The 27738-nt window shown below is 46.1% G+C and overlaps 2 protein-coding genes across 2 annotated transcripts; one reads left to right on the forward strand and one right to left on the reverse strand.

The window, feature by feature from the left end:
- Window positions 1–14072: 14072 nt before the first annotated feature.
- On the reverse strand, window positions 14073–14600 carry LOC134502894 (basic salivary proline-rich protein 3-like). The gene has a single exon (XM_063311413.1). It carries the CDS (start codon window positions 14598–14600, stop codon window positions 14073–14075), a length of 528 nt encoding a protein of 175 aa, XP_063167483.1.
- Window positions 14601–15360: 760 nt separating this feature from the next.
- Window positions 15361–21213, forward strand: LOC134502895 (leucine-rich repeat LGI family member 3-like). The gene is made up of 4 exons (XM_063311415.1): window positions 15361–15368; window positions 16790–16959; window positions 18404–18568; window positions 20268–21213. The coding sequence occupies exons 1-4, from the start codon at window positions 15361–15363 to the stop codon at window positions 21083–21085; spliced, it is 1161 nt and encodes a 386-aa protein (XP_063167485.1). The 3' UTR covers window positions 21086–21213.
- Window positions 21214–27738: the final 6525 nt, after the last annotated feature.

Here is a 27738-nt window from a genome sequence, read left to right on the forward strand (position 1 = left end):
CGACACAACTATGACCCAAAGCATACCTCCAAATCAACAAAAGAATGGCTTTACCAGAAGAAGGTCAAAGTTTTGGAATGGCCCAGCCAGAGCCCCGACCTGAATCCAATTGAAAATCGGGGGGATGACCTGAAGAGGGCTGTGCGCAGGAGATGCCCTTGCAATCTGGCAGATTTGGAGCGCTCCTGCAAGGAAGAGGGGGCAAAGCTTCCCAAGGCGAGATGTGCCATGCTGAGAGACTCTGACCCCAAAAGACTGAATGCTGTCATAAAATCAAAAGGCGCTTCAGCGAAGTATTAGCACACTTATGCAACCCCGTTATTCTAGTTTTTTATTTCTATTTTTTCGCCCTAAAAAATTTCACGTTTGCTTTTCAACTGAATTGTACAGCTTGTATGTTATATTAAAGGTGGGAAAAATTCTGAAGTGATTTATCTCGGTCTGATTTTTTTTCATCTCAAAAACCTGGCATTTTAACAGGGGTGTGTAGACTGTTTACCTCCACTGTAAACCCTTTACTTTACAGCACTTCAGGAATGAAAGATCTAAGAACATCGACAACTACCTGGTTACACACTCCTTGTTCCTGCACAGCTGGAACACAGTGATGATTACTAACCTTTGACCCCTCAGGAAAGCTGAAGCCGTAAAGACGTGATCTGCTGCCCAAACGAAAGCTTTTTCCCGCTTGGGTGAAAGGGAAGATTGGGTTCCAGGGTTTGCTTCTGTCTGGAAGCCACTCCTGGACTATTTGCTTGCAGCGCAAAAAAAAAAGAAGTCTCGATTTTGGGTTTTGATGACTAAATGGCTTGATTTTAGAGAAATAACGTTGCTAAATGTTTGAGTAATAGTAGGAGATGAACTTTTGAGTACTTTCTTGTCTTGTGTGCTTCTCTATTCCTGCAATGTTTGGGCTTTTCTTGTTTCTCTTTTAGACTTGTGTTCTGTATTCTGTGTTTTAATTGTATCTTGAAAAATTAATAAAGCCTCAAAAGAAGGAAAAAAGAGTTTGGGCACCAGGGAAAGCGAGCTTAGCTCTTGATAGGCATCTCTGATGTGCTCCTTGGCCTTGGCAGTGACCTCACTCTGCATCATCAGGTTCTCCTCTGAAAATTCTCTTTGCCCTTGCCTCACAATGCCCTGGGTTACCATAGGGACAGCAATAAACAATTTTATATCAAAACTGCTGGCCAGTCTTTACTGGATGCTCAACGGTTAGGCGGCTACTGTTAGTGTCTCCCAACATTTGGAATATTATCTTCTTCTCTGTATCATGGCAGGTAGGAAATGGTGCCATTTGCCCTTTGAAGGAGTCCCTTGTTTCTCCAGAAGACTCATTCCGAGGCAAACTGTCACATTGGAGAGGCACAGCTGGGGAAAGGATAAGGTCTGGGGATGGGCGATGAAAGAGAGAGGAATGGAAACCGTGATAGAAAGCCAGTCAGAAGCAAACCGATGGGGTGAGCCATCTCCAAACCCAATTTTGGGAAATTCTTGACTTCTTTTTGTTGGATGTGCTCATATCGTGGGTACTTTATGCAGGGCAGTTTTATATATTGCTGACAATAGATATTTCTTGAAGTATTTTTTTAAAAATAGAAATAGATTTTTAAATCTGGTTCCTCATCCAATCTAAAGTTTAGCAGGAGGAGTGATGGAACAGAGGGATGAAAGGGCACCTGACTCAGAGAGGAGGAAAACAAATATCCTGATGAACTGCCTTGGCTTATTTCTCTGTGGCCGAGAGAAGAGACTTCAGTGTCCTTTTAAAATTTTAGGAGGAATGTCAACTCCTTGGAGATCCCTACTCCCAACTACCTTTATTTGTAAGAAGCCTCCAGTCAGCGGGGTGTAGGCAAGGGTATATATCTCAAACTTCTGGCAGTGTGACTGAGGGCTAAACTACATGATACACCCAGCCCCCCTCTCTTCTTCCAAGGATATGGTGAAAGGAAGGAAAATTGCTCCTTTCTGGCCAACCAATCTTTCGCTCTCTTTCATCTTGGGACATGTATTGAGGAGAATGGCTTTGTGCCTTTGTGTTTAGCCTCTCCAATGGACATTTTTGTGATTAGGATCTGTATCCAATATTTGCCTATTTAAATCCCTTCAACCAGAGGTGTGCCTCTAAAAGATACCACCAAAAGGTAATGCTTTGTTGTGGGAGAGGAGTAAGGTTTTTAAATAAGAGACTGACGAATGACTGGATTGGTTTACGTTTAATTCAAATTAAATGTCACAAAACGAAGTTTGTTTTGGTCTTGGCCCTGTCCACTCCCTTTTGGAGCAAGACCCCTACGTGCCACTTAAAACCTCTTGGTCCCTGAAATGCCACACAACCCTGGTGTTAAAAAACGACCACTGAACCCTGGAAGAGAAGCCACCCTTTGCTTGAAGGTTTTGTCTTCACCTTTGGCGTCTCTATAGAACCTCCAACTCCCAACGGTGTTTCCCTTCAAACTTGCTTTCATAGAAAAACATTCCTTTTTGGAATCATAGAGGTTCTATGAGGGCAACAGAAAATATGACCTCAGTTCCATCAACTGCATGGTACTGTAGCTTGACGTGCGTCAGCCCTTTAGATCTAAATTGTTTGAGGAGGAATGGATTCATCTAAGTCTCATTTTATGCTGATGGTAAAGGCAAAAGAGCTTAAGGTAATAGGAAACAAGTTACTGTAGTGCAGTGTTTCTCAACCTTGGCAACTTTAAGGTATGTGGATTTTAATTTCCCAGAATTCCCTAGCCAGCAAGGCTGGCTGGGAAATTCTGGGAGTTGAGGTCCACCCTTCTTAAAGTTGCCAAGGTTGAGAAACACTGCTGTAGTGCCTGAAAAACACACCCAGATCTGTGTAACATTTTTGGAGAGAAGGCCCCAGCACCAACTTTATGGGATCTGAGGAAAATCACTAAGGAACACCCATGTTGAAACTCTTAGAGAACCCATGCAAATCAGCAATTTAACCAAATATGGTATAGAGCATCTTCAAACACAAGAAAGAAACAGGGAGTTCTCAAAGAGGGAAATGGGTAGGAATCATAGAATCATAGTTGGAAGGGACCTAAGAGGTCATCACGTCCAACCCGAGGATTCACTAGGCCATCCCTGATAAATGACTGTTGCTTCTTACTGGTCTTTAGACTTTGAACAGCTCCATACTGGGAGGAATACAATAGCAGGAAGACTTCCAGACAGAAAATGGGAACAAGCTGTTGGAGCCTCCAAAATCTTGTAGAGGTCCTCAGGGTGAAGAAACTTCTAGGATCACATTTGGGGGAGAAGCAAAGTGGCCCCTATTGGGTTCAGGAAGACGGGGGAGAGCGGGCGGTAACAGTTCAGGTGACCTAGAGATTCACACTTCAGAATAGGAACATTCCAGCAGGGACCTTGAATGATGGAGAAAGTACCTGGTCTGAATCTCGACTGCTCCCTCCCAGCTTCCAAACAGCAGTCCTGGTTTTCTGTACAGGATTCGTGTACAGTATATTGAGATGCTGAATGCAAATACTCAGAATTGTGTATGTGTATTAATCCGGCTTATCAGGAGATAAATAGCTAATGGCCTTGCTTCTTTATGTGTGTGCATTACAGATCATGTGCATGACGCATGGACACCAGACAATCTGAACCTTCAGGCTCCAAGTTGCCCGATAGTGGCGGCTGTGTCTGCTCTAGGAGGCAATCCTCATCACATCTCTGGAACAGGAACACCAGTTCTGAGCAATCTTTGGGTCCAGCCTCCTATTTCCCATCTGCCTACTCAGTTGACCCCAGGCAATGCTGGCATCCAAGGCTACCTGCCCCCAGGAGCTTCACACCTCCAAAATATCCATGGGGAACAACCACAGCTGCCCACCTTGGCAGCCTGTAACCCTCCTGTCTCTGAGTGGAGAAGTGGTGACCCTCATCAGCCCTTTTATACACCACTGCCACCTCAGTATCGACATCTTCCTGCCACCAGGCCCATGGAGCAGATATACCGGCGCTCCTACCTCCACCATTTGCCTTCAGCTGGTGCAGAGGCAGCCGCTTGGGCACCGACCACCTCCAACATTTGCCTTCGGCTGGTGCAGAGGCAGCCGCTTCACCACGGGCCCAGCCAGCCCGCCTCTTTGCAGGATGAGAGCTACCTGTACAACCATGGAACTCTGGCCCTCATCCCTTTGGGGGAGAGAGGTCCAACTCAGACAGGCAGGTCTCTCCCAGTGCTGCCATCTCCAGCCGGCCAAGTGGTTCTGGTCCTCAAAGAGGTGGAGCCTCAGATCTCTCAGACATCAGTGCCAGCAGGGCCATCCAGACACAGCAGTGTGGAAGCTTCACATGCAGACTTGAAAGGTTTGTGCTGGTCTTCCTTTCCGAATGCCATAGATTAGGCATTAGAGTCCCTCTAGTGAGAGGAGGTGGGCGGTGACCAATCTGATAAATAAATTAGCCCAGTCCCATAAGGATGAAGCCTATGCCACCGTTCCTGGGAGTCCTCAGGAAACTGGGGTATCTTCTAAGGCAAGCCCTGGCTTCCCTGAACAAAGGTTGGAGTTAGGGTGATATATATTTCTTGAAGACCTATGCTTTGATATATGTTTCCTGAAGACATATAAGGTGTGCATTTTTCCTGTTTTAACTTTTTAAAAATCCTTTTTAATGGACTATTCAGCCCATTAGTATTAGTTAAAATATTTTTAGTTTGACCCATGATGTCAATTATCAAGTCAATTGATGAAGCAATACCAGCTGTTTGGCAGGCACAGACCTCAGGGAAGTGACATCTTCATCCTCTTGTGCATCTTCAGCCACTTCCATGGAATTGTGTAGGAAAATTTTATAGGGGGTCTCAGACTGATTGATCCACCATGGCAGGATCTGCTTTACACAGGACAGAGGCCATGTCTCTTGCTCATTTTCTCTCTGTCTGACTCTTTCAGAGGTCATGGCCCCCAATGGGGAACAACACAAATCCCAGATGTACCATCTTCATGGAGCTCAGCTGAGAAGTGAACATTACCCAAGTAGCCTCCATCAGTTTGTGAGGACACCTGAGATCCTCTTGGCTCCTGCTTCATCCTTAGATACTGAGTTTGAGAACATGCCTCATATCCTTCCTGTGTTGCAAGGTGAGTGCTGAACAGACTTGGTACCAGGAGTCACCCACAGACTTGACCTGCTTCAGGCAGCAAACACGTCTTTTGTAGCCTCAGTTTGTTCCTGTCCCTGTTCAAGGCAGCAGGAAGGACCTATGCGCTAGTCAAGAGCTTCTGGGGTCCTTCCAAGCCGAGAGGACCTCAAACCGAGGGTTCAGTCTCTGGCTACCCTCTTCTTCCAATGAGTCTTACTGGGGCCGCTTCTCCTAGCCTTGGCCCCAAGCCCTCCATGTCCCCAAGCCAGGTGCAGCCCTCCCCCAGGATATCCCTCGACGTACCAAGCAAGCGCAGGGATGAGGGGGAATGGTCTTCAGAGAGAGGGAGAGCCCCTGGTGACCATCTGCACTAGCTGAGAGTGTATGAAGAGGGTGGGGAAAGAGGGGCATCCATGGGGCAGAAGCCGCAGCTCTTGGAAGGCAGAGCAAAGTGGCTTTTAGGGAAGCAGAGGGAGAGCCAGCCTGCTGCATGAGGCTCAGGCCATCAGGAGGGCTTCTGCCCTGCACAGTCCCCTGCAAGATCCAGTTTCAACACATTAAACGATCCCAGTAGCTATCAGCTATGACGGAACAGAAAGAAACCACAAACTCTCCCTGTGAGAAAACAGGAAAAATTTGGACTCCAGCAAAAGAGAAAGAGAAATTCAGCCAGATGACCCTTGCTTTCTCTTTGCAGGCATCCTGCAGTTCAAGGCTGCTGAACATCTAAGAAGGGGATCAGTAGTTGGGAGGAAGGAAGAGCTTCCTTGCTTGTAGAATCACCTCTTGGCTGCTTTCTTTCAGAGGCCCAAGCTCCAGGAGGAGCCTCGTCAGGGGCTCGTCTGAAGACTGGCGTCCCACAGACCTCTCAAGGCCCTCTGGTCCAGGCGGGATCAAAGCAAGCCCACGGCAACAATTCTGGGCTGAACGGTGAGTGCCGAAGCGTTGCAGATGGGGAGACTGTCCACCTGCCAAGGGAGGACTCCTTGCAAGATGCCTGTCCCATCATGCTCTTCCAAGATGTGTGAAATTGTGCTGTGGGCTTTAGAGAATACAACACATTGAGATGAATCGTCCATAAATAATGGACATTGATCCAGACCCATGTCAGAAAAAGTAATTAATATACATAGTTACAACACCACATAAAACCTAAAATTAATCTTAAAGCAAAGATCTTAAATATCTTACATCTTAACACGAAAGGCAAGTGGTTAACAAGCTGCCTTCCTGTGTGGTTGCTGGTATTTCAGGAGAGAACCTGGAGGACCACTCACCCATTTTCAGTCTGGCAGGTGAGTCCAGCCTGACTGGGCGTACCTGACCGGTTGCTGACTGAGGTTCACTAGCATTCAGCAGGGGACCTCCAGGAAGTGCGGGAAGGGAGCCATACGGTCCTGTACCACTGCAGTCCATGGCAATCCTACTCCTAGAGATGATGAGACAGATAGAGCTCAAAGGCAGCTCAGCTTCCTCACCACATCTCTGAACATTTGCGAGGGGTTGGTGGGAGAAGCACCTCTTCATCCTGATGATCCCTCAGGGTGTTCTCCAAAGTAATCTCTGCTTCACTCCTGCCAGTCCTTACTGGCCTTGTGTTCATCAACTGAGCCAGTTTTGCAAAATTTTCCAAGCTTGTAGATTGTCTGTTCTGATGCTGTGAACCAGGAAGGAAGTTGCTACTTGGAGAAATGGTCTGCAGAGGTTGGAGACAGTCCTTTGTTTCCTTCTTTCATAGCAGAGCAGGGGCAAATGTGGAGGTGGGAGAAGTATGGGAACCTAAGAATGGCTCACATTTTGTCTCAGCGAACTAGAAGAGATTTGGTGTCCTCCAATCATAGGTTCCATTTTTGGTTTCTTTCAGTTATGGGTGCTCATATTGGGCTAGAGAAGAACCATCAGTCACCTCCTTCCTGGGCAGAAGGTGAAGGAACTCTTTTGGCAGACTTCATGGATGAGTTCCATGTGCCGCAGGAGCTCCTGACTGAGTTTCCTGACTTTGAACAGCTTATCTCATCTATTGAGTCTTTCCTTCCAGAAAGTCTGTTCCCATGTCCAGATTCAAAGGATACAAGAGAAGGCATTGTGTTCCAAGAAATTTTTTCTGAATTCTCCCTTCCAGAGAATGCTGTGGGAGCTGGCTTACCCAAGCGTGATCTTCCATGTTTGGCCACTGGCACTCTGGGAATTGCAAGCTCTAGTGAGCCTGGTGTGGCGCCTTCAGGGGGCAAACTATCACTAGTGCCCACATCACCAGGCAAAGAAGAGGCTATGCAGGTGATTGACCTCTGCAATTCTGATGAGGAACTTCAAGAAGTACCAGGAGGCCAGCGTTCCAACTCCTCAATTCAGCCTCACACTTTCAAAGAGTTTGGCACAACGTATCTATGGAGCAAAATTAATGACAAGTTACAAGGACTGAAGGCCACGATAACAGGAAGAGTCCTTGCCCCAGCAAGAAATCACCAGGAAAGGAAGCAGGATGTAGGCACTCTGAAGTCTTTTGGAAACCAAAGAAAATCTAACCATGGTCAAAGCAAAGACGAGGGTGAGGGGAAGCTGAAGAACACCCAGAAGGCATCTAGGAGTGCATCCAAACGAAAGGCTGTCAGTCCAGGATCCCCACCTTTAAGTAAAAGGTCCAGGCTCAGTGTGATGACAGGGCACACCAGTCAACAAGCCACCCATCCTTTGTCTTTAGGGTCTTCAGTGGACCTTAAATTGTCTAAGCTGAAAGGGAAAAGGAAAGCCACTTCAACGGAAGAAGAGCCTTCACCCAAAAGGCCCAAAATGAGTTTTGAGATACATACATCCAAAGCACCTCATCTGCAGTGGGAAAGAAACACCTTGGAATCTGAGAGAAGTCAGATGAGTCTCAAGAAGGAGGAGAAGACAACTAAGGGGAATACATCCTCTGAGACCTGGGGAAAAGAGCAGCTTCTCCAGAAGAGAGAGGAACCTTGGAAAAGAATCCATGCAAAGGTAGCAGCAGATGCCTCTAGAATCAGAAGGATCTCTTGCTTTCTGGAACCCCTTCAAGATTTGACTCCAGCAAAGATGCCCAGGGAAGTTCTAACTCAAAATGAAGACCCAAAGATCTTCCTTCCTGAATTTCTAATGCGAGGGCCAAGCAAACTGGGTGCAGCCCAGGCTAGTTCTTCTTCCAGAGATCTTATGATGGGCCACAATGCTTCAGGGTTGGAGAGGATTCAGTCTAAAACCCAGTGTAAAGAGAAAGCAAGGATAAATGCGAGCCTCTCTGGGATGAAAGGCAAAAAGCGCTACCCCAGAACAGAAGCAGAAGACGCACCGAAGCCAGTCCCCAGGACCAACCTGGCTTTACAAATGATGGAGTCCGTGCAAGTGTTGTACCCACTGGGGAAGAGCAACGTTTCATCTATGCCAAGCAAGAAAGTCCACTCAGTTCCATCTTACAATCCTGTTCCAGAAAACCTTGTTCCGAAGGCCAGGCTTTTGCCTAGAACATTAGCTAATCCGTCCTCACAACCTCTGACTAAGCCACCGTTGCAATTCCTACCTAACCCTGCACTGCTTCCCCCATACAAGCCACCCTCATACCCTGTGACAAAAGTACCTGCACAGCTCCTGTCCAGACCTTCATCCCATCTCATACCTAAGCCACATTCGCACCCTTGGCAAAAACTGCCGTTACTCTCCGGGCCGATTCAGCAACCAAAGCCGCTGTGGAGGCAGGCGTCCCTTGCCCCAATCCCACCTGCCACAGGGCCCTTAGCTTCTCAGTTTCCGCACACCCAGGGCTGGAGACCCCAAGCTGGAGCTGTTGGAATGCTGAGTAAGCCAGCTGACCTGGCACCAAACCTCTGGCAGTCCAGCATCGTCCAAAGAGCAGACAGAGGCCCACTGCCCGAGGATCCCTCTTCATCCCCCCCCTATGAAGGGGCGACTTTCATCCCTTGGAGGACGCCACCCCAGGACCTGGAGGTCTCGGAGCCCATCTCGGATGAGCAACGGCCGCTCCGGGAGCAGATGAAGCGGGACGCACAGAAGGAGAGGGAGGAGGCAGCCTGCTGGACCTCAGTGGGGAGAGTCAAGTTTTTTGTGGAGCGGGAGAGAGAAATGGACATCTCTCTATGGTTTGGTTACCCCAAATTTGGCTGTCCTTGGCGATAGTCCCCTTCAGCTTCTTCTAGAAGATTCTGGGCCGGGAGGCCAATTCTACTTTAAGAGTTCTTTGTTCGATACTATAATTATTTTACTTGTGTGTATATTCTAAGTTTTTCTAAGTAGGAGCTTGTAAATAATGTTGGGTTTCTTTCTAGTTAATAAATTTTATATTACAGAGACAAAACCGCAATAATATATGTGTACTTGATTATCTAAATGTGTAGACAAGATTAATTCAAAGGAAAATACTTTAGGGCGGGTGACTCAGGTCTTTATTGGAAGAGGTAATATTTCAGGAGAAGCATCTCTTCGCAGAAATTTTCTCCCAGGCTGGTAGCCAGGGTGGATTCGCAGAGGAGGGGGGCATCAAAAAAGTCAAGGTGGCCATGACTGTGCAATAGAAGCCCCACCCCTTAAAAGCCATGGGTCTTTGTTCATGTGGCCATCTTGACTTTTTTGACCCCCCAGGACACCCCCCCCGACATCCCTGATTTTAACAACCAGAGTTCAAATGGGCATCACCCATACAGGTGCTCGAGAAATGCCTAATGGCCACAGGTTGCTACTGAGGAATCTTGAAAAGAAATGTATTGATTTGCATTTCTTCACATAATTTCTGTCTCGCCCCTCTGGCAGCCTCCCCTTCTTTCCCCCTCGAGTTCCACCTTGCTTTTTAAAGCAGCTCAACAGACTCAGGCATAATCTGAGAACCATCCGGGGTGAAGGTGGGAGGAAATGGAGAGTTGGAGAAAAGTGACCCCCCCCTTCCAGTGCTTTTGGAATGCCAGGTGCGCCTTACCTGGCTCTAGTTCCTTGCCAGGGTTTTTCTTACACCCTTTGGCATAGGACCCACCTTCCAACTCTTACTGTGCCAACACAAATCCAGCCTAGAAAAAACAGAGACATGAACATCACCAGTCAGCCGGCAGTTGCATTGCAGCCTGCTGTAGCCTTTGGGTTCGTGGCACGTTTTTGCATGGCAGCCTATAAAGGTGCCCATAAAGTCAAGGTAGTAGTTGCAACCAGAAGATCCAAGCCCGCTCCTTTTGTACATGTCTGTAAGGTCAAAGTGCATACAAAAGAGGCAGGGCTTTGGTCATGTGGTCATGACCACCATCTTGTCATTTTTGATGCCCCCTGCAAACGCCACAATATCTGTGTGTGTTTGTGTGTTTGTCAACTGGACAATGACATTTCCCTGTAGAAGTGCTGTGTGATAGTTTGGACTTGGGTACAAACAGACGTCTAACCTGAAACTGCTATTGCAAGAACAGCTGGGCATCTCATCATATTGGGGAGAAAAATGTGCCTTCAAGCATGTGGGAGTGCCCACCAGTCTCTTTAAAGAAGCTGCGTTTTTCTCTGAACCATGCAGCTGTCCTCTTCCAGTGTAGCCTGATTACAGGAAAAGCCAGGCATGGATTAAGGACCTGCAGGAAGGTGCTACTTGCACACACCTGTGTGCTCCAAAGAAGACATCTGCCTTCAAGTCCAAAGCATTCAATGGCCGTAACAGCTGACACAAATACAGCACAGTGGCGCAGACAAAGTGTGAGACACAGATTGTCTGGACTCTCCTCAAGTTGTCTCTAAACTCTTACAGAATCTCACAATGTCATACACAACCGCAACGGACAGATCCTCATCCTCCAGGTTGGTACATGCTGTCATGCGTCAGCAAGGCCCGGTATACTTTATGCTGGCCCAGGAGCATCGTCAGGATATGCTCAGAAAAAAATCAAGATGGTGGCCATGATGAGCATGATCAAAGCACCACCTGTTTTTTTATGCGTGTCACACATAAATAAGCAGAGCTTTGATTGCACCATTGTAGCCACCATCTCGACTTTTTTTCACCACACCCTGAGGACACCTCTGCTCTACCCAGAGTACACAAAAGAATCAATGGGCGCAACACTGGCATCAGAAAGGTGCAGGATGCTCTCGCTAAGCTCAAGGTGACGGTCCTTGAGAAACAGAATTGCAGGGATGGATGTCATGCGAAACAGGGCACTTAGAATTCGTTGAATTATTTTTCATGAACTGCACAAAAACCAAGATTGGTAACACTATGTATGTTAACCAGCAACACATATTTGAGTCACCCCCACCTCCTGCTTTAATGCTGGTTTCCTTTTTTGTGCTATTTTCTACCATCACCTGCTTCCCTCCTTTCTTCCCAACAACAGGTATATACTCCACAGTTAATACTCAGGACTATACCCTACTAGACAATCCATGACCTGTTGGGTTATCCTGTCAGAGATATTTCCTTACCTAAACAGAGAAACAGAATGACCACGGGTGAGCAAAAAAGCAGTGGAAGCGGGAGCGACTTCTGACTTCCCGCAGGCTTCCCCATTGACTTTGCTTGTGGAAAGCTGGCAGGGAGCATCAGAAATCACTCCTCCTCCTCGGCTGACCCATGGAACTGCCTGCCACTTTGCAGGGGTGAGGGAGAACAAAGGGAGCCACAGACCATGAGGAAACCTGCACCCCTTCCTGGCATGTCCCCAAGGGCCCCTTCCCTCCAGGGAGGAAGAGGGCTTGCCCACAACTGCTGGTGCTCCCCAGCCAGCCCCACCTCGCAGCAGGCATCCAAGTCACTCCCTTGTGCTTCCCTCACTGCCCACCCTCATTAAGAGATTTCAAATTTCAGCCTTGGTTCCAAAGCAGCCAATCGCTGCTCACCTGATGGGCCCTCCACCAGGTGATTGGGCGAAGGGGCCAGAGGGAGGCAGGAAAGAGGGCATGGATATGCTCCTCCCATCTTCCCTTGCACCACGCAACCTCAGGGTTTCTGGGAAGTATAGTCAGAAGGCCCAGTAGTGCTGAAGCAGCCACAACTTTGCCATGGGTCCCAGATTTTGGAAACATTCTTTAAGTTAGCCCATTTGAGGTACCTTGGTTCAAAAATGGTTGCCCTATGATGCACTGTTTTGCCCAGTTAAAGGTTACAAACAACCAGACACGACAGTTTTGGTAGTATATAGATGAAATAGATGAGGATCTACAGAAGCTCAAACAACAAAGTTATTTGTCTCACAGTTATCCAGAGTTTTGCCTCCTCCTCCCAATGTGTTAGTTCTTGTTGTTTATTCATTTCGTCGCTTCCGACTCTTCGTGACTTCATGGACCAGCCCACGCCAGAGCTTCCTGTCGGTCGTCAACACTCCCAGCTCCCCCAGGGATGAGTCCGTCACCTCCAGAATATCATCCATCCATCTTGCCCTTGGTCGGCCCCTCTTCCTCTTGCCCTCCACTCTCCCTAGCATCAGTATCTTCTCCAGGGTGTCCTGTCTTCTCATGATGTGGCCAAAGTATTTCAGTTTTGCCTTTAATATCATTCCCTCAAGTGAGCAGTCTGGCTTTATTTCCTGGAGGATGGACTGGTTGGATCTTCTGGCAGTCCAAGGCACTCTCAGAATTTTCCTCCAACACCACAGTTCCAAAGCATCGATCTTCCTTCTCTCAGCCTTCCTCATGGTCCAGTTCTCGCAGCCATATGTTACTACGGGGAACACCATTGCTTTAACTAGGCGGACCTTTGTTGTCAGTGTGAGGTCTCTGCTCTTAACTATTTTATCGAGATTGGTCATTGCTCTTCTCCCAAGGATTAAACATCTTCTGATTTCCTGACTGCAGTCAGCATCTGCAGTAATCTTCGCACCCAGAAATACAAAGTCTTTCACTGCTTCTACATTTTCTCCCTCTATTTGCCAGTTATCAATCAAGCTGGTTGCCATCATCTTGGTTTTTTTGAGGTTTAGCTGCAAGCCAGCTTTTGCACTTTCTTCTCTCACCTTCATCATAAGGCTCCTCAGTTCCTCTTCGCTTTCAGCCATCAAAGTGGTATCATCTGCATCTCTGAGATTGTTAATGTTTCTTCCAGAGATTTTAACTCCAGCCCTGGATTCCTCAAGCCCAGCTTGTCGCATGATGTGTTCTGCATACAAGTTGAATAGGTAGGGTGAGAGGATACAGCCCTGCCGTACTCCTTTCCCAATCTTAAACCAGTCCGTTGTTCCGTGGTCTGTCCTTACTGTTGCTGCTTGGTCGTTATACAGATTCCTCAGGAGGCATAGTTCTAGTTCTAATCTAGACAAAATCATGGTGATAGAAGAGGAGAGAAGCAGACTCAAGTTTTGAAGACATCTTTGGGATACAGATTAACAATCTTCATCAAGAAATCTGGTGGGGCAGAAGTGAATCTTGAAAACATCTGTTGAAGCTGTTTACCACAGTACATCTATATATCTCAGCAAATTAAATCCTTGGAATGAGAATTTATGTTTCTGTCTGTCTGTCTGACTGACTATCCCTGCGAAATGTCCACCTGCAGAAAGGTCAGGCTTATTAGAGGCTTCTCTGGGCTGGAGCCCTTTAAGAGCTGCCCAAAATGCCAGTCTCCATGCGCTGTGAAAATCAGTGCCAGCTTCTCTTTGCTAGAACCTGATCAGAATGTCAGTCTGGGAAGGAAATGCAGTTGAGACAGACGTTTATTCAGTAAGATACAGTCTGTAAGTTCCATAAAATGATATTGGAATAAAGTTCTTAAATAATTTCTGGCTGGCATATAAAAATCTGTGGAAATTGCCAGGTGGGATAATACATGAACTTCCATATCTTAAGTGGCTTTTAAAAAATCCTTTTTCTCTTGCAATTAAGAGAAATAGTTAACTCAATGAGTTAAGCTGCCGCTCCTTCCCTCTCGGCGCTGCGGAATTTCGGGGGCTTTCGGCTCTTTAGGCCCGTTTGACCAACCCCCCGCCTTGCTGCTGGTGGGGCTGAGGTGGACAAGGATCGCCTGGGCTTAATTTAAGTAGCCCGGGCTTGGATTCGTCGGTCTTCCCCGCCTGGACTTGGGTGCCTGGACTGGCGGTGAGCGGCGGGCTGCGGCGGGCGTCGGGAGGTCCCCGGGGACTCTGCGGCCCGCGGGCTGGTGCGGCGAGCTGAGCGGGCCGGAGCCGGGCGACGCGGCGGCCTCGACGGCGTGGAGGGGTGGCCTGAGCGTCTCCGCGGTTCCGGACGAGCCTCGGCAACGGGGCTTGGGGGGCTCACGACGACTGCGGCTTGCGGCGAGGGGCGGCGGGCCTGGTGTTTTTCTGGCCCCTGGGCCTCGGCAGCGAGGCTGGCCTGGCAGCGGTCGGCGGAGTGGCGAGCCGCCAGAGCGACGAGCCCTGGATGGGACGGCCGCCCGGGCCGGGCCTTGGTGGTCGTGGCGACTCTGCGGCGTGTGGTGAGGAGCGGTGGGCCTGGGGCTCCCTTGGGTGGGTGGGTGGGTGGGTGGGTGATGTAGAAAATGTAGGGGGAACCTTACCAAAACATGGCCCCTTATCATCTTGTTCTTTTTCCTCAGGTTCATTGAGAACAATGACATCCAGTCTCTGTCAAAAAATGCCTTTCGTGGGCTTAAGTCCCTGACGCATCTGTGAGTTTTCACTTACACCAATGCACAGAGCTCATTTCACACCCATCTGGCTAAAGAGTCTGGAGCCTAAGATAATTTTTCTCTCTTGGTAGCAAGTCAAAGAAAACATGGTATCTATCCTCGCGGTGATCAGGACCTCTGAGATGAATTAAGTCTTCAGATTTTTGGAAGAATTCTTCCCCTGAGAAGGAGGCTTCTGTTTTTCTACCTCATTTTCAGGGTTCTAGAATTTCTCTACCTTGAATGGTGGAGTATTTTTGAACCTTTTGTCTTGCTGCAAAGTGGAAGAGAGTACTGGGATTTTTTTTTTCAGTTGTACAACTCTTCACGACTCTTAAAAAGGATGAACCTTTGCACATTGAAGAATCTTTCAAAAAGCATAGCTGCAGCTTGCAACTTTGCACATTGAAGAATCTTTCAAAAAGCATAGCTGCAGCTTGCAACTTCCATTGTTCAGTCTTAATGTGAGGACAATGAAATGTTTGGCACAAAACAGCTGTCCTTCCTTTCTTTCAGATCTTTGGCCAACAACAACCTGCAGACGCTGCCCAGAGATCTCCTGAAGCCTTTGGATATACTTAGTGATCTGTAAGGCCCTCTTAGGTTGGGAATACTTTAAAAATAACAGTAACAGGAATAATAGCATGTGGGTGGCCATTAGGGGTACTAGATGGGCAAGTGACATCATGGGCAACATGACATCATCATGCAAATTACACAAATTACATAATTTGTGCCCTTTGCACAATGACCTCATGATGCATGAAACATCATTGTGTATTCTACTAGAGGCCTATGGTAATCTGGCTAATTCTTTCTGAAAGTAGAAATGTCTTTGGGGCTCTGTCTACCCATACGATTGTTAATTTCGTCAACAGTAGGTCATCGAGACTGCATCCAAAGATTAGCTTTAGTTAAAAGAACTAAGGCAAAGTCTTTGGGTGAATCCAGCCAACTGGGACAATTTAAGTCCAAGTTCCAAAATCAATGGGTGTGAATAATGAATGGAATATGAGGGAACATGGTTTAAACACACATCTATTATTTTTGCACTGAAACCAGAGAGACTTAGAAACAAGAATGTGTAACTTAAGTATGACTGGATAGGATTCCAGGTTTTTAAAGATGTAAATTGCATATTTGCTTAGCCCAGCTGCCTAGCCATTAAAAGAATGATGTGCTGAAAGTGAGAGAACTGGAGCTGAATTCCCACTTACCCAGGGGCCACTAGAGCAGGGCACAGGGCCAGAAGACATTGACTTAATTGGCTGTAGAGAGACCTTTCAGATATGTAACAGGACGATCCAAACCTTAATTTGTGTAACACAAACACTTCATTAAAAAAGGACAGTATTGGGCTATGTTAGGGATTGTGCATCATTCTCTGTCCTCATCCTCATTCTGCTGATTAATTACCAGGGACCAGTTCAGGAATCATCCTAACATAGATGGCAAACAATGAGGTCATAACATTCCCCAGCCATGTGTGTGGTTTAGCTTTTACCGACTACCCAACCAGTGATAGGTTTATGGTTCAATACGCAAATGCAGCAAATGGGTTAATTCAGTAAAGCAAGTTGTCCGAAGGCAGCTCTTGATGGGTCTTACAGTCAAAGAGAAAGATGGGCCATTAGTGCTAGAACCAAATTTTCATTTCTAGTTCAGCCCCACGGTAGAGCTGACCCCATTTCCACACTTGGTTTGTTTCTTTGGGGACTACATAGGGCAGCCTTTCTCAATCTTTTGACCCTGGAGGAACCCTTGAAAATTTTTTCAGTCCTCAAGGAACCCCTGCACATTCAGGCTCAAATAGAGGCCAGGAATCACAAAATGATTCTATTCGTTGCATGGGTAGGCCTGTACATGTGCATTAATGGTGTTCTTAAACTAAAGAATGAAACATACCTCTTTAATGTGAAGTTGCCTGAATTTGAAATATTCTTTAAATAAATCATGATTTCCCAGGGAACCCCTAGTGACCTCTCGTGGAACCCTAGGGTTCCATGGAACCCTGCTAGAGAAACCCTGATATAGGGCCTTGTCTTTAGAGTTGAGCTGGAGAAGTTCATTGATGGTCCTCAAATTTTCCCTCCCCATAGAGACCTTCGAGGGAATTCTTTGACCTGTGATTGCAAGATCAAATGGTTGGTAGAATGGATGGAGAACACCAACACAAGTATGCCTGCCATTTTCTGTGGTGGTCCCCCCCAGTACCAAGGCCAGAAGATCCGAGAGCTCCCTCTGAAGGACTTTGACTGTATCACCATAGGTAGGAAGGGATGTCTTTGCATGGCCGTCTAAGAAATGGCATCAGAACTCATAAATCAGGTCAAGAATTTGGTTTATCAGAGTTACATTCATGTTCTCCAGCTGCCTCTGGAGCTCAGAGTGAGGTTGCCATCATTTTTTCCTTAACAACCACCATGCATTTGTTAAAAGCTAGCTAGTAAAATGAGGATTTGCTGGTGAAACTTTTCCTATTTCCACTTCTTTCTGCTAGGAGAAGTCACAGACAAAAGGATGGATTCATTTGTAAAATTACAGGATTTTACGTCAGTTAACCTAAAAAGTATTATGGACATTATTTGACAAATTTTCAGTGAGGCTACTGGAATTTCTAAAAAAAAAAAAGAATGCATATAGAAAATGAGGCCCAGATGCCAGTCTGCCTTATGATCAGCTGATGTTTTAAATATAGCACAAATATTTTAAAAAACACAACAGCAGAGTACTGGGCATCAAATAGGACAATACAATTCCCTGGATTGGATGATATCCAACCAGTGGTTGAAAACAGCTGAAAAGCTGCACAACTGGGGAGAAAATGTTGTGGAAACGGAGGTGCCATATGAGTATGGCACTGTGACTGCTGCCTCGGAGCGGGTCTTTGGGAAGCAAGGGGCAAGACTTGACTGAAGCCATTAATAAAATAAATACAAATGAAAAGTTTTGAAGGGACTATGCTGATGACACTCAAGGCTTTGGTGCATGTGAAGACATCCACAGGAGGGGTCAGAACAGTCAAAAGGGCAGCTGTGCCCCCATGATTGAAGCCCCATGTGTTGCATGTAAAACCAGGGCGAGTGTGAAGGTCGTGATCCTGTTTGTTATTAATTCAAAGACTCTTGCCACAAGCCATTAAAGGATATGGAAGAGATCTTTATTTAATACAAGTGATCATTTCCAATGCAAAGACTAGACTAAAAAGCCCGTGCAAAGTGTCAGTTACATCTTCAACCTTTGCACCACCCCACTCCCAGATGAGGAATTCACTCTGTGACAACCCCTCCTTTCTTCTCACAGTTCTTTCATTCCTTAGTCATAAATCCTTCACTAACAAGCTGATAATGCCATGCCATTTGTGTCAGCCTTGTACCAGCCGTTCGACTAAGCATCCTAATCAACAATCCTAATGGTCCTACATGCCTAACTAATAACTACAAAGCATTCCCAACAACCCTGCAGGTATGCTAAACTAATTACTGCAAATCCCATTACCAAATAGTGGCAGGATCTTCCATCCTGACAGTGAGCCTTTGATCACGTGGTCCTGGCCACCAACTTGACTTTTTTGACCTCTATTGTGGATGCCCCTAGCTCAGGGGGATCCTTGGATGGAAACCACATTTTGTGGTTCTGGTATCTTGATTGTAAATTCCTCCAGGTTTTATGGGAGCCCCTTAAACATGATTGGTTCTTCTCCCCCACCCCAGACTTTGTGGTGCACCAGGTTCTGCCCTTCCAGTCTGTATCTGCTGAGCCCTTCACATATTCCAGCGACCTCTACGTGGCTCTGGCCCAGCCAAGCTCCAGCAGCTGTACCATCCTGAAGTGGGACTACGTTGAGCGCAAGCTACGAGACTTTGACCGCATCCCTGGTAAGGCACAGCTGCAGGGCAAAAGGGGACATCTGTTCACCCTGGTGTGGTTGGAAGGCAACAGATTGGGCACATACAGCAAGGGAAAGGTTGACCCATTCACAGTGTGGGGTGAGGAATCTTTAGGGAGGAAGGTCACCTCAGGCTGTGAAAAAGAGATCCCCTGCAGATTTATTTAAAAGACTTATATGGCTGCCTATCCCAACCATTTAAAACAAGAACAGCACAAATGAATGAATGAATGAATGAATGAATGAATGAATGAATGAATGAATGAATGAATGACAACCACAAGCAATGCAGTGCCATACTATCAAGGTCTGACTCAGAACCCCCCAAAATATACAAACCATCATACAAACCAGTCTCACCAGATATCCTGGTCCAAGTCTTGGTCAAATCTTTAAGGTTTTATAGGAGGCCACGAGGGATCAGATCACGGGAGAAGCATTGTTCCACAAGGCAGATGCTGTGGCAGAGAAACAGGTCTTCTGCTTTCCGTTGGATGTCACTGCTTCATAGAAGAGACCCAAAATTTGCCCACCCTGTTGGATCGGACAGGATGGTTGGATGAAGTTTCTCAAACTCAAGCTAGCTTTGCTGCATTCTAAAAGTGCAAGTCCATGTTGGCTGGGAAGGCCATCTGGCAAAGAATTCTGGGAGCTGTAGTCCAACATCTTCAGAGGGTGCAGGATTAGGGAAGGTTGTATTACGGGCACTGTACACATTTTCACCAACACCCATTTGTTGTGGGGGGGAGGACTGCATTGAGAACAAATGCACAATTCTTCTCTCCGATGTAAGAATCTGGCGGCTCTATGCACCCTGGATATTCTAGACCGTGGTTCTCAACCCTGGCAACTTTAAGATGGGTGGACTCCAACTCCCAGCTAGCGATGCTGGCTGGGGAATTCTGGGAGCTGGAGTCCACCCATCTTAAAGTTGCCAGGGTTGAGAGCCACCCTTCCCCCCTTCCTTCCTTCCTTCTCCCTCCCTCCCTTCGATTTATGAGATGCTCCATTCCAAAATGTCTCTAAGGAGCTTACAGAAATAAAGTAAAAAGGATTCAAAGAAAAATTCTCCCAAACCCAGTAACAGCCGACTGTCTAGCTCTTGGCACACTGCGGGAATCAGACCTAGCAACCACATTCTGCAAACAGTCGTTACAGAAAGTTCACTTCCGTTTTCCTAACATTATCTCAGATTACGTTTAAATTGCCTGCCTTGGGTGTTTGACTTCTTGCCCTGACTTACGCTGCCTTCCACAATGGGGTCTTCTCCCCAGGCCCTCTCCTAAAAGGCACGGGGACCAGAACCTGTCCCTTGCCATCCATAGGGTTTCAAAGGAGCCTCCCCAGATGTGTCGTTCCCTGGAAATGTTAGCCTGCAGCTCCCCATTACCACAGCAGGAGGGGATAAGAGGCGTAGACACTCCTCTCTGCAGGTGCGAGAGTAAGGAATTCCACTTGGGAGGTCCCAAGGTCACTCTTTGGGTATCCCGTATTTAAACGATAGCGGCGTTTCGATCAGGTGAGAATCTCAGTACTGGACCTCGACCCCCATCCTCTCCCGCCAGCTCGCTCACCTACTCAGACGGGCACAGAGGACGTTTGGGCTCCTTGTGATGCAGCGGTGCTCACAGAGCGCGCCTGCTGTCGGTCGGTGTTCTGTGCTGACCCTTTCCAATTCTCTCTTGCAGCTCACTCAGCGGTTTACTGCAAACCGATTGTGGTAGAATCCCACCTGTACGTTGTGGTGGCTCAGCTTTTTGGGGGCTCCTATATTTACCGCTGGGACACCAACATTGACAAGTTCGTTAAGATCCAAGATATTGACAGCCAGAAGATCCGGAAGCCCAATGACATCGAGGCCTTCCAGATCGACAATGAGTGGTTCTTTGTCATCGCCGACAGCTCCAAGGCGGGCTCTACCAGCCTGTATCGCTGGAACCAGAATGGCTTCTATTCCCACCAAGACCTGCACTCGTGGCATCGTGACACCGATGTGGAGCACCTGGAGGTAGATGGGAAACCCCGACTGATCATCTCTAGCAGCTCCCAGGCCCCTATCATCTACCAATGGAATCGCTCACAGAAGCAGTTTGCCCACCTGGGTGACGTCGCAGAAGTAATGGATGTTCAGATGGTCAAGCATTTCCAGATAGAGAGAGACAACTACCTGTGTCTGAGCCGTTACATTGGTGATTCCAAGGTGGTCAAGTGGGAAGGGCTGCGATTCACAGAGGTGCAGAACCTGCCCTCTCGAGGCTCCATGGTGATGGAGCCTTTCCAGATATCTCAGCATCGTTATATGGCTCTGGGTAGTGACTTCTCCTTTACCCACATCTACCTTTGGGATGAAGACAAGCAGAAGTTTGTGAAGTTCCAAGAACTCTCTGTCCAAGCTCCACGAGCTTTCCAGCCTATCCCTTTGGAGGACATGAGTGTCCTCCTGGCCCCCAGCTTCAAGGGGAACACACTGGTTTACAAGCGTATTGTGGTAGACCTCAGCTTGTAGGACGGCTGAGTCATTCCTCACCTCCCCCCAACATGCACCACAGCAGCCCTGCTCTACTGCTGAAAGCACTTGCAGCATTCCGTGGCAACTGGCCCTGGTGATCACCGGGACACAGTTCCTTACTCCCTCTCTTCTGCTTGCATCCTATTCAGCTGTTCCGCCTGTTCCTCAAAAGCTCGGTAGAATATGGAAGGACCGTATCAACGGGCATATTTGCAAGACCCCTGGATCGCGGGCTTTTGGGTCCATGCAACAGGAAACACATTTCTTCACCCAGCCCCAGATTTAGTTGCACAAGTGTGAGCACTACAACAGTTGCCCATAAATTGTGTCCAGCGACACGCACTAGTGTATTCTCACAGTATATCCTATCTCGACTAGTATATCCTCACAGCTTACTGAATCCTTTTACAGATATGCAAATGACTTTTGGAGGTGCCCCTTCAAAGAGCGCATGAATCTTAGGTAGCAACTGGTTACCTCACAATAATTACAAGGAACTTTCATGTATCATAATTTAGTCTGAAATTGCTATGTTTGTCCATTTGTGTTTACAGGGCACTACTGGTCACTGTCACCAAATCACTGTTCTGCTTTCTTCACCTTTGCTACTTCTGTGTTTTTTCTTAGGAGGCAATGGAGAAGACACTCCATAAAACCCGACTTTGCAAGGAAGGAATGGAATAGCAATACAGGTAGTCCTCGATTAGCAACCGCCTCATTTAGTGACCATTTGCGGTTACGACGGTGATGAAAAAGTAACTTTGTGACCAATCTTCATATTTACGACCACCGCAGGTCTGTGAAGTAAAAGCTCAGTCGTCGTTTCACTCGCAACCGCTTCGCTTAACAACCTAGTTGCAGGTCCCAATTGTGGTCGCTAAACAAGGATGACCTGTATAAAGCATTCTCATTCTACTCATCTCTCTCTTTTGGAGTGTGAGGTTTTTGGGGGGGGTTTTGGTCCCAAGCAAGATTTTTGGTGGCTCTTTGAATCCTACTACCTTTCCTTTTCATTTCAGAAGGCTTCCACAATGACCTTTCTAAATGCTATATTAGCAATATGGTTTTTTAAAAATCACATTTTAATTTGGGCTACGTTTTCCTGCCTACTTTAAAAATATTAAATAGTCCCTGAATGGCACTTCTAAACTAAAGAAGCCTTTTAGCCTGAATTAAAAGTGGAAACAGTAAAATCCTCTCCATGCCAGCTCAGAAGAAAGTCCCTTTGCATGGTTTTTTTTTTTTTTTTAAATGAAATATATTCAAGTCTGTTGCCCCTTTTCCATCCACAGTGTGTACCTGCAGATGTGGAAAAACAGCAAGAGGGGGTCAAACCCCCAGTTCCAGTTCCATAAGCAAATTTCTCCAGAAGAGATAGTTTTTATCTCGATTTATATCTTAGATCTTATATTTCAGTCAGCTATTAGAATCCTGGGAGAAGGAACGTAGATAACTAATTTGAGGGTAACTCTTCCACCCTGATCACTACAAGTAGTGAGAAAAATCTTACTCTAATGGCAGAGCTTTCTGGAAGTGTCCTGTTAATTCCCCCCCCCTTTTTTTTTTGGGAGAACCTCATCTTTAAACTGCTCTGTGCCTCAATCCATCCGTGCTGGCTAGGGAATTCTAGGAGTTGAAGTCCCTGCATCTTAAAGTTGAGGTTGAGAAACAATGCCCTCTAGCAATAGAGTCCATAATTTGTACTGTCTAGAGTGTACTCCGAATATCGGGTGATTGCATCTGAAAGCGCTCAAACATGACTCCAATGTTCTTTTTAGGTCTACCTGATAAAACAATATCAGCCAATAACAAGTGGCTGATTTTGGTGTCCACGTGGGAACAGAGGCATTGGTTCTGCTGCAGGGTACCAGCTATGCTCTCATCATCCATCACTTGTCACAAACTACTGTATGAGGTTACTGGGAATATGGTATATGTGGCACCTCCTGTTCCCTTGGACCACAACACTGAGATGCAGTTATGTACTGTTCAAAAGACATTCTAATAAACCCTAATCTCTAATGTTGGGTTCACGAGGGCAGCTTGGTTGGTGCTCTATGTGGGCAGCTTTTCATTTTCAGTTGGGTGATTTGGGTAGTCTTGATCTCCAGCTGCAGACCTAAGGAATACACCTGTTCGGGTGATGTGTACATGTGTGGAATGGACCATGAGGACACTAGTGGGCAGCCCTTCCTCTCACCAGGCTATGAATTTGCAGCAAGGAGCCTTTGAAGACATGTGAAACTTAACTGTGAAGACCCAGTCACTGCTGTTAGCGTGTTATGATCTACACCCAAATATACCATCTGATCAGATTCAATTTTACCAAGATGCCTTTAACCATGTGATAGCGTATTTAATGAATTAGCCATTCCTAGTTTGCCATAACAGTCATTTTGTAATAGGTATCTGCTGTACACTCTGAAAATGATGTAACATGTAGTTTGGCCATCAGCCCCATATAATAGATTTCAATGGGATTTTTCATCCGCACAGAATCAACCAGACCGCTAAACTAAAAGCGTGAGCAGCTGATGCCCAGCTGTGCCTTTAGCATCATATTTTTGTCTGCAAGTTGCTGGTATTTAGAAGTAATTAAAGAGTACATTACATTGTTTGTGGGGGGGGGGAGTTGCCCCAGACCCCACCCAAGAAAGAGGCCCATCCTCTTCAGGGTTGGTTCAGGGTTTGGAAATGATCTGATGGGTCAATAATTTTCATTTAAATAATTAAAGCTAACTTTAATATCATGGCCAGGAGTTATTTCAATATTTAGTTAAATATCATTCCAAGAGTTATTTCAATATTTTAGATTTCCCCAGAGATCTCTCCCATTTATTAGGCGTTGAATTCAACGGGCAAAAAACAATGGGGGAAAATGTCAATGTCCAGAGAGTGATGTCCGTTGGCTCTTCGAATACTTAAACCTGTACGATTTTCATTGTAGGAAAGTTCCATTTCTAGCTTTTCAAGCCACAGAAACAAAGAGGGATGAAAGTGAAAGATTAGAAATCAAGGGCAAAAGGAAATGAGCCAAATAAAGGCATGAAGACTACTTATCTTTCTCTGCTCCCTTAACCTCGTGATCTCTAAACTCATTCTCAGATTCCTGGAGTTTGCATTTCCTCTGAAGCGAGAAGAGATGTATCAGGATGATGGTTTCAGGAATCACGATCGTGTGCACCTAATTTATTATGCACTTAAAATATCTGACTTTAAAAGCCCTCTCTCCTTCTCTTTTCAGCTACGTGCAGATCACAAAGACAAATTCATTCTTGTATCAGTCCTGCTCATTATTTCAAGATGGGCCCAAAATCAAAGCCCTCCCCCCAAAACGGAATAGCCATTCAAAGAACGATAAGATTGAAATCCAGGTTACTTTTGTATTTTTAGGATATATTCCTATTCCTATAAGTATGTATGTATGTATGTATGTATATGTTACATTTTTGTTACATTTTTATATGTACGTATGTTTGTATGCATGTTACAGATTGCCCATTTTCTCTATCCAACTGTTCTTTCCTTCTCACCAGATTTGGTAGCAAATCTGATGGAATCCCAGCACAGAATTGAACTGGGCACATCCAAAACAATTGAAGAACGGTTTGGATGGTCTTTTGAAATCGGAAAACTTCCAAAAGGTCATTGGTGTTTCAGAATTCTAGGGACACAGAATATGTTTCTTCAAACCCTGGTCTTATTCCCCCACTCCCCACCAGCTTGCCAGAGCAATAGCCAGACAGGGCGACTGGTGGAATGACACGGGGAGAAATAAACTCTGATTTATCAGTTGGATTTAACCAACATGCTAAACGAAAACACAGGTTTGTTTGCTTTGGGCTTAATCTTTCCCCTGCCTTTCTGGGCCAAGGGACATTTTGCTGATCTTTGCTGGCCTCGAGAAACCTAAGCTAAGTTGCCATAATAGTTCTCCCTAGCATAGGGTCCTACCACATGAGCCTCGGTCCTTAGAACAGCCCTTTCCCTCGTTTTTCTTCTGAATTTCACTTGAGGGTATCTTTGAGCCTACTTTTATTGATGCAAAGTGTGGTTGTTCTCTGTGACACAGTTTTCCATCACTCTGCAGCCTTCCTGTCTTGACCATCTGAAAAAAAAACTATCTCAGTAGTTCCCACCTTATGTTTTCTCTTGGATATGTGTGGAAAGCCAAGGAGGTTGTAGACCATTGGAAGACTGAGCATTTACAGACCACTTGGCCATTCTGTAGCCGAGTAAGCGCAAAAACTCAGAGAGTGCTTCATAAGCTATCTACTCTCGCACACATCCCGTTCAAGAAGTGTGAGACTGTTTTCACAGAATGTGTAGTTTTACTTTGATGGTTACCTTTCTCAGCAGTAGATCCCTTCAGATGTGTTGTACCTCAAATCCCATTTCAATGCCCACATTCCCCTAGCAGCAAAGTCGACATATTATGGAAGTTGCATTCTAAACATCCTGAAGGCACCAGGTGGGAAAAGACTGCCTTAGAACAGAGAATAGGTTTTAGGAAAGATCCTATGCCTGATGGGAAAGGAAGAAGGAGCAAGAAGGGCTTCCTGATGGCCTTTAAATCCAAAACAGAGATGTCTCTGCTTCTCCCACAGAATTCATTCTCTCTGATCTCAGAGTCCAGCCAAGGGGAATCACAGACAAATTACTTCAGGGGAAGTTGTAGCAGAAGGATTATTATAAAGTACCTACCTGAAAGTTCTAACATGTTGCTGCCAAAAAAAGGGGGTACAAACCATGTGTTCATGCATTTCCTTCTCATGAAGTCTGCTTCTCTTCTCCTTTTTCTTTTCTAAATTACTGGTAAACCATTGTCTGCTTCATCTGGAAGTAGAGAATGGGGTTGAAACACAAGAGGAGGGTGGCAGGAAAGGCAGGTGTGAACAGGAAGCACGCTCAGATTCATGGCTTGCTTGCTGGAATACTTGAGCAGAACCACCCTTCTGGAGGAGATAAAGTGATGCTCACAGCTGCTAGATGTCTTGGTGCTCTTGAGGGAGGTGGGAAACAAAAAACACAACACAACATGGCAGTGGAAAAGAATGTCTATATTTTTGCCAAGAAAAGTACATGGATGTGCCTGTCTAGTCAGGCACCAGGAGCTGAGCTGAGCTCTACATTTTATACTGTAGCAAAGAGAAGGAAGATCCTCTACTATCTTTTGATCACAAAACCTTAAAATGCAATGTGCATCCATTGGCTTCATTATGCACAAGCAATAAAGATTCCACACTTTCCCTTTAGAAACATAGGTACTTTATATGATGCATTATCTCCCTCCCTCCCTCCCTCCCTCCTTTTCTATGGCTGCCCATCTCCCAGGAGTGACTCTAGTCTGTGTACAAGGTTAAAACCAACAGCTGGAACAACAATCCAAATAATGAAGCCTAAGGTTGCAAACAACAAATTCCAACTTACCTCCCACCTAAAGCCCTAATGTAGACAGGATGAAGACAGCAAAACAAGAGACAAAGGAAAAAGAAAAGAAGGTGCTGGAAGATTGTGGTGAGCCCACCACTGGAGAGTCACATCATAAGTCTAAAAGACACATGATGTCACGATCTTGGGTATACCCGATGGAAGGCCATCTAGCAGGGCTTTGGGTATTGCCAGCTTCCAAAGATCTACATAGGAAAGGACATAGAAAACCAAGCATTTTGGGTTCCACGTTTTCTTTGTGATAGCCCTGTAACATAGGGCAGAGTTATAACCACCAAGCTATCAAAAAGGTAAAAGAGAAACATCCAAGCCCAGCTACACTTTGCAAAAACCTACATCCAGTCTGACAAAAGCATGTGGGAAAATGTGTTACGGTCTGATGAAACCAAGGTCGAACTTTTTGGCCATAATTCCAAAAAGTATGTCTGGCGCAAAGACAACACTGCACATCACCGAAAGTACCCTATACCCACAGTGAAACGTGGTGGTGGCAGCATGATGCTTTGGGCTGCTTTTCTTCAGCTGGAACTGGGGCTTCAGTCAACGTGGAGGGAATTATGAACAGTTCCAAATATCAATCAATTTTGGCACAAAGCCTTCAGGCCGCTGCTAAAATGCTGAAGATGAAGAGGAGTTTCACCTTTCGACACAACTATGACCCAAAGCATACCTCCAAATCAACAAAAGAATGGCTTTACCAGAAGAAGGTCAAAGTTTTGGAATGGCCCAGCCAGAGCCCCGACCTGAATCCAATTGAAAATCGGGGGGATGACCTGAAGAGGGCTGTGTGCAGGAGATGCCCTTGCAATCTGGCAGATTTGGAGCGCTCCTGCAAGGAAGAGGGGGCAAAGCTTCCCAAGGCGAGATGTGCCATGCTGAGAGACTCTGACCCAAAAAGACTGAATGCTGTCATAAAATCAAAAGGCGCTTCAGCGAAGTATTAGCACACTTATGCAACCCCGTTATTCTAGTTTTTTATTTCTATTTTTTCGCCCTAAAAAATTTCACGTTTGCTTTTCAACTGAATTGTACAGCTTGTATGTTATATTAAAGGTGGGAAAAATTCTGAAGTGATTTATCTCGGTCTGATTTTTTTTCATCTCAAAAACCTGGCATTTTAACAGGGGTGTGTAGACTGTTTACCTCCACTGTAAACCCTTTACTTTACAGCACTTCAGGAATGAAAGATCTAAGAACAT

Source organism: Candoia aspera, chromosome 9 (assembly GCF_035149785.1).
Source record: "Candoia aspera isolate rCanAsp1 chromosome 9, rCanAsp1.hap2, whole genome shotgun sequence".
In the NCBI taxonomy this organism is placed as follows: domain Eukaryota; kingdom Metazoa; phylum Chordata; class Lepidosauria; order Squamata; family Boidae; genus Candoia; species Candoia aspera.

Bases quoted from the DNA above. Each gene is read 5' to 3' on its own strand.
- LOC134502895 (XM_063311415.1), top strand. The intron at 16,960-18,403 runs GTAGGAAGGGAT...CCCCCACCCCAG, and splicing joins CTTTGACTGTATCACCATAG to ACTTTGTGGTGCACCAGGTT. The intron at 18,569-20,267 runs GTAAGGCACAGC...TCTCTCTTGCAG, and splicing joins AGACTTTGACCGCATCCCTG to CTCACTCAGCGGTTTACTGC.
- LOC134502894 (XM_063311413.1), bottom strand. From the start codon at position 14,600: ATGATAAGGGGCCATGTTTTGGTAAGGTTCCCCCTACATTTTCTACAT.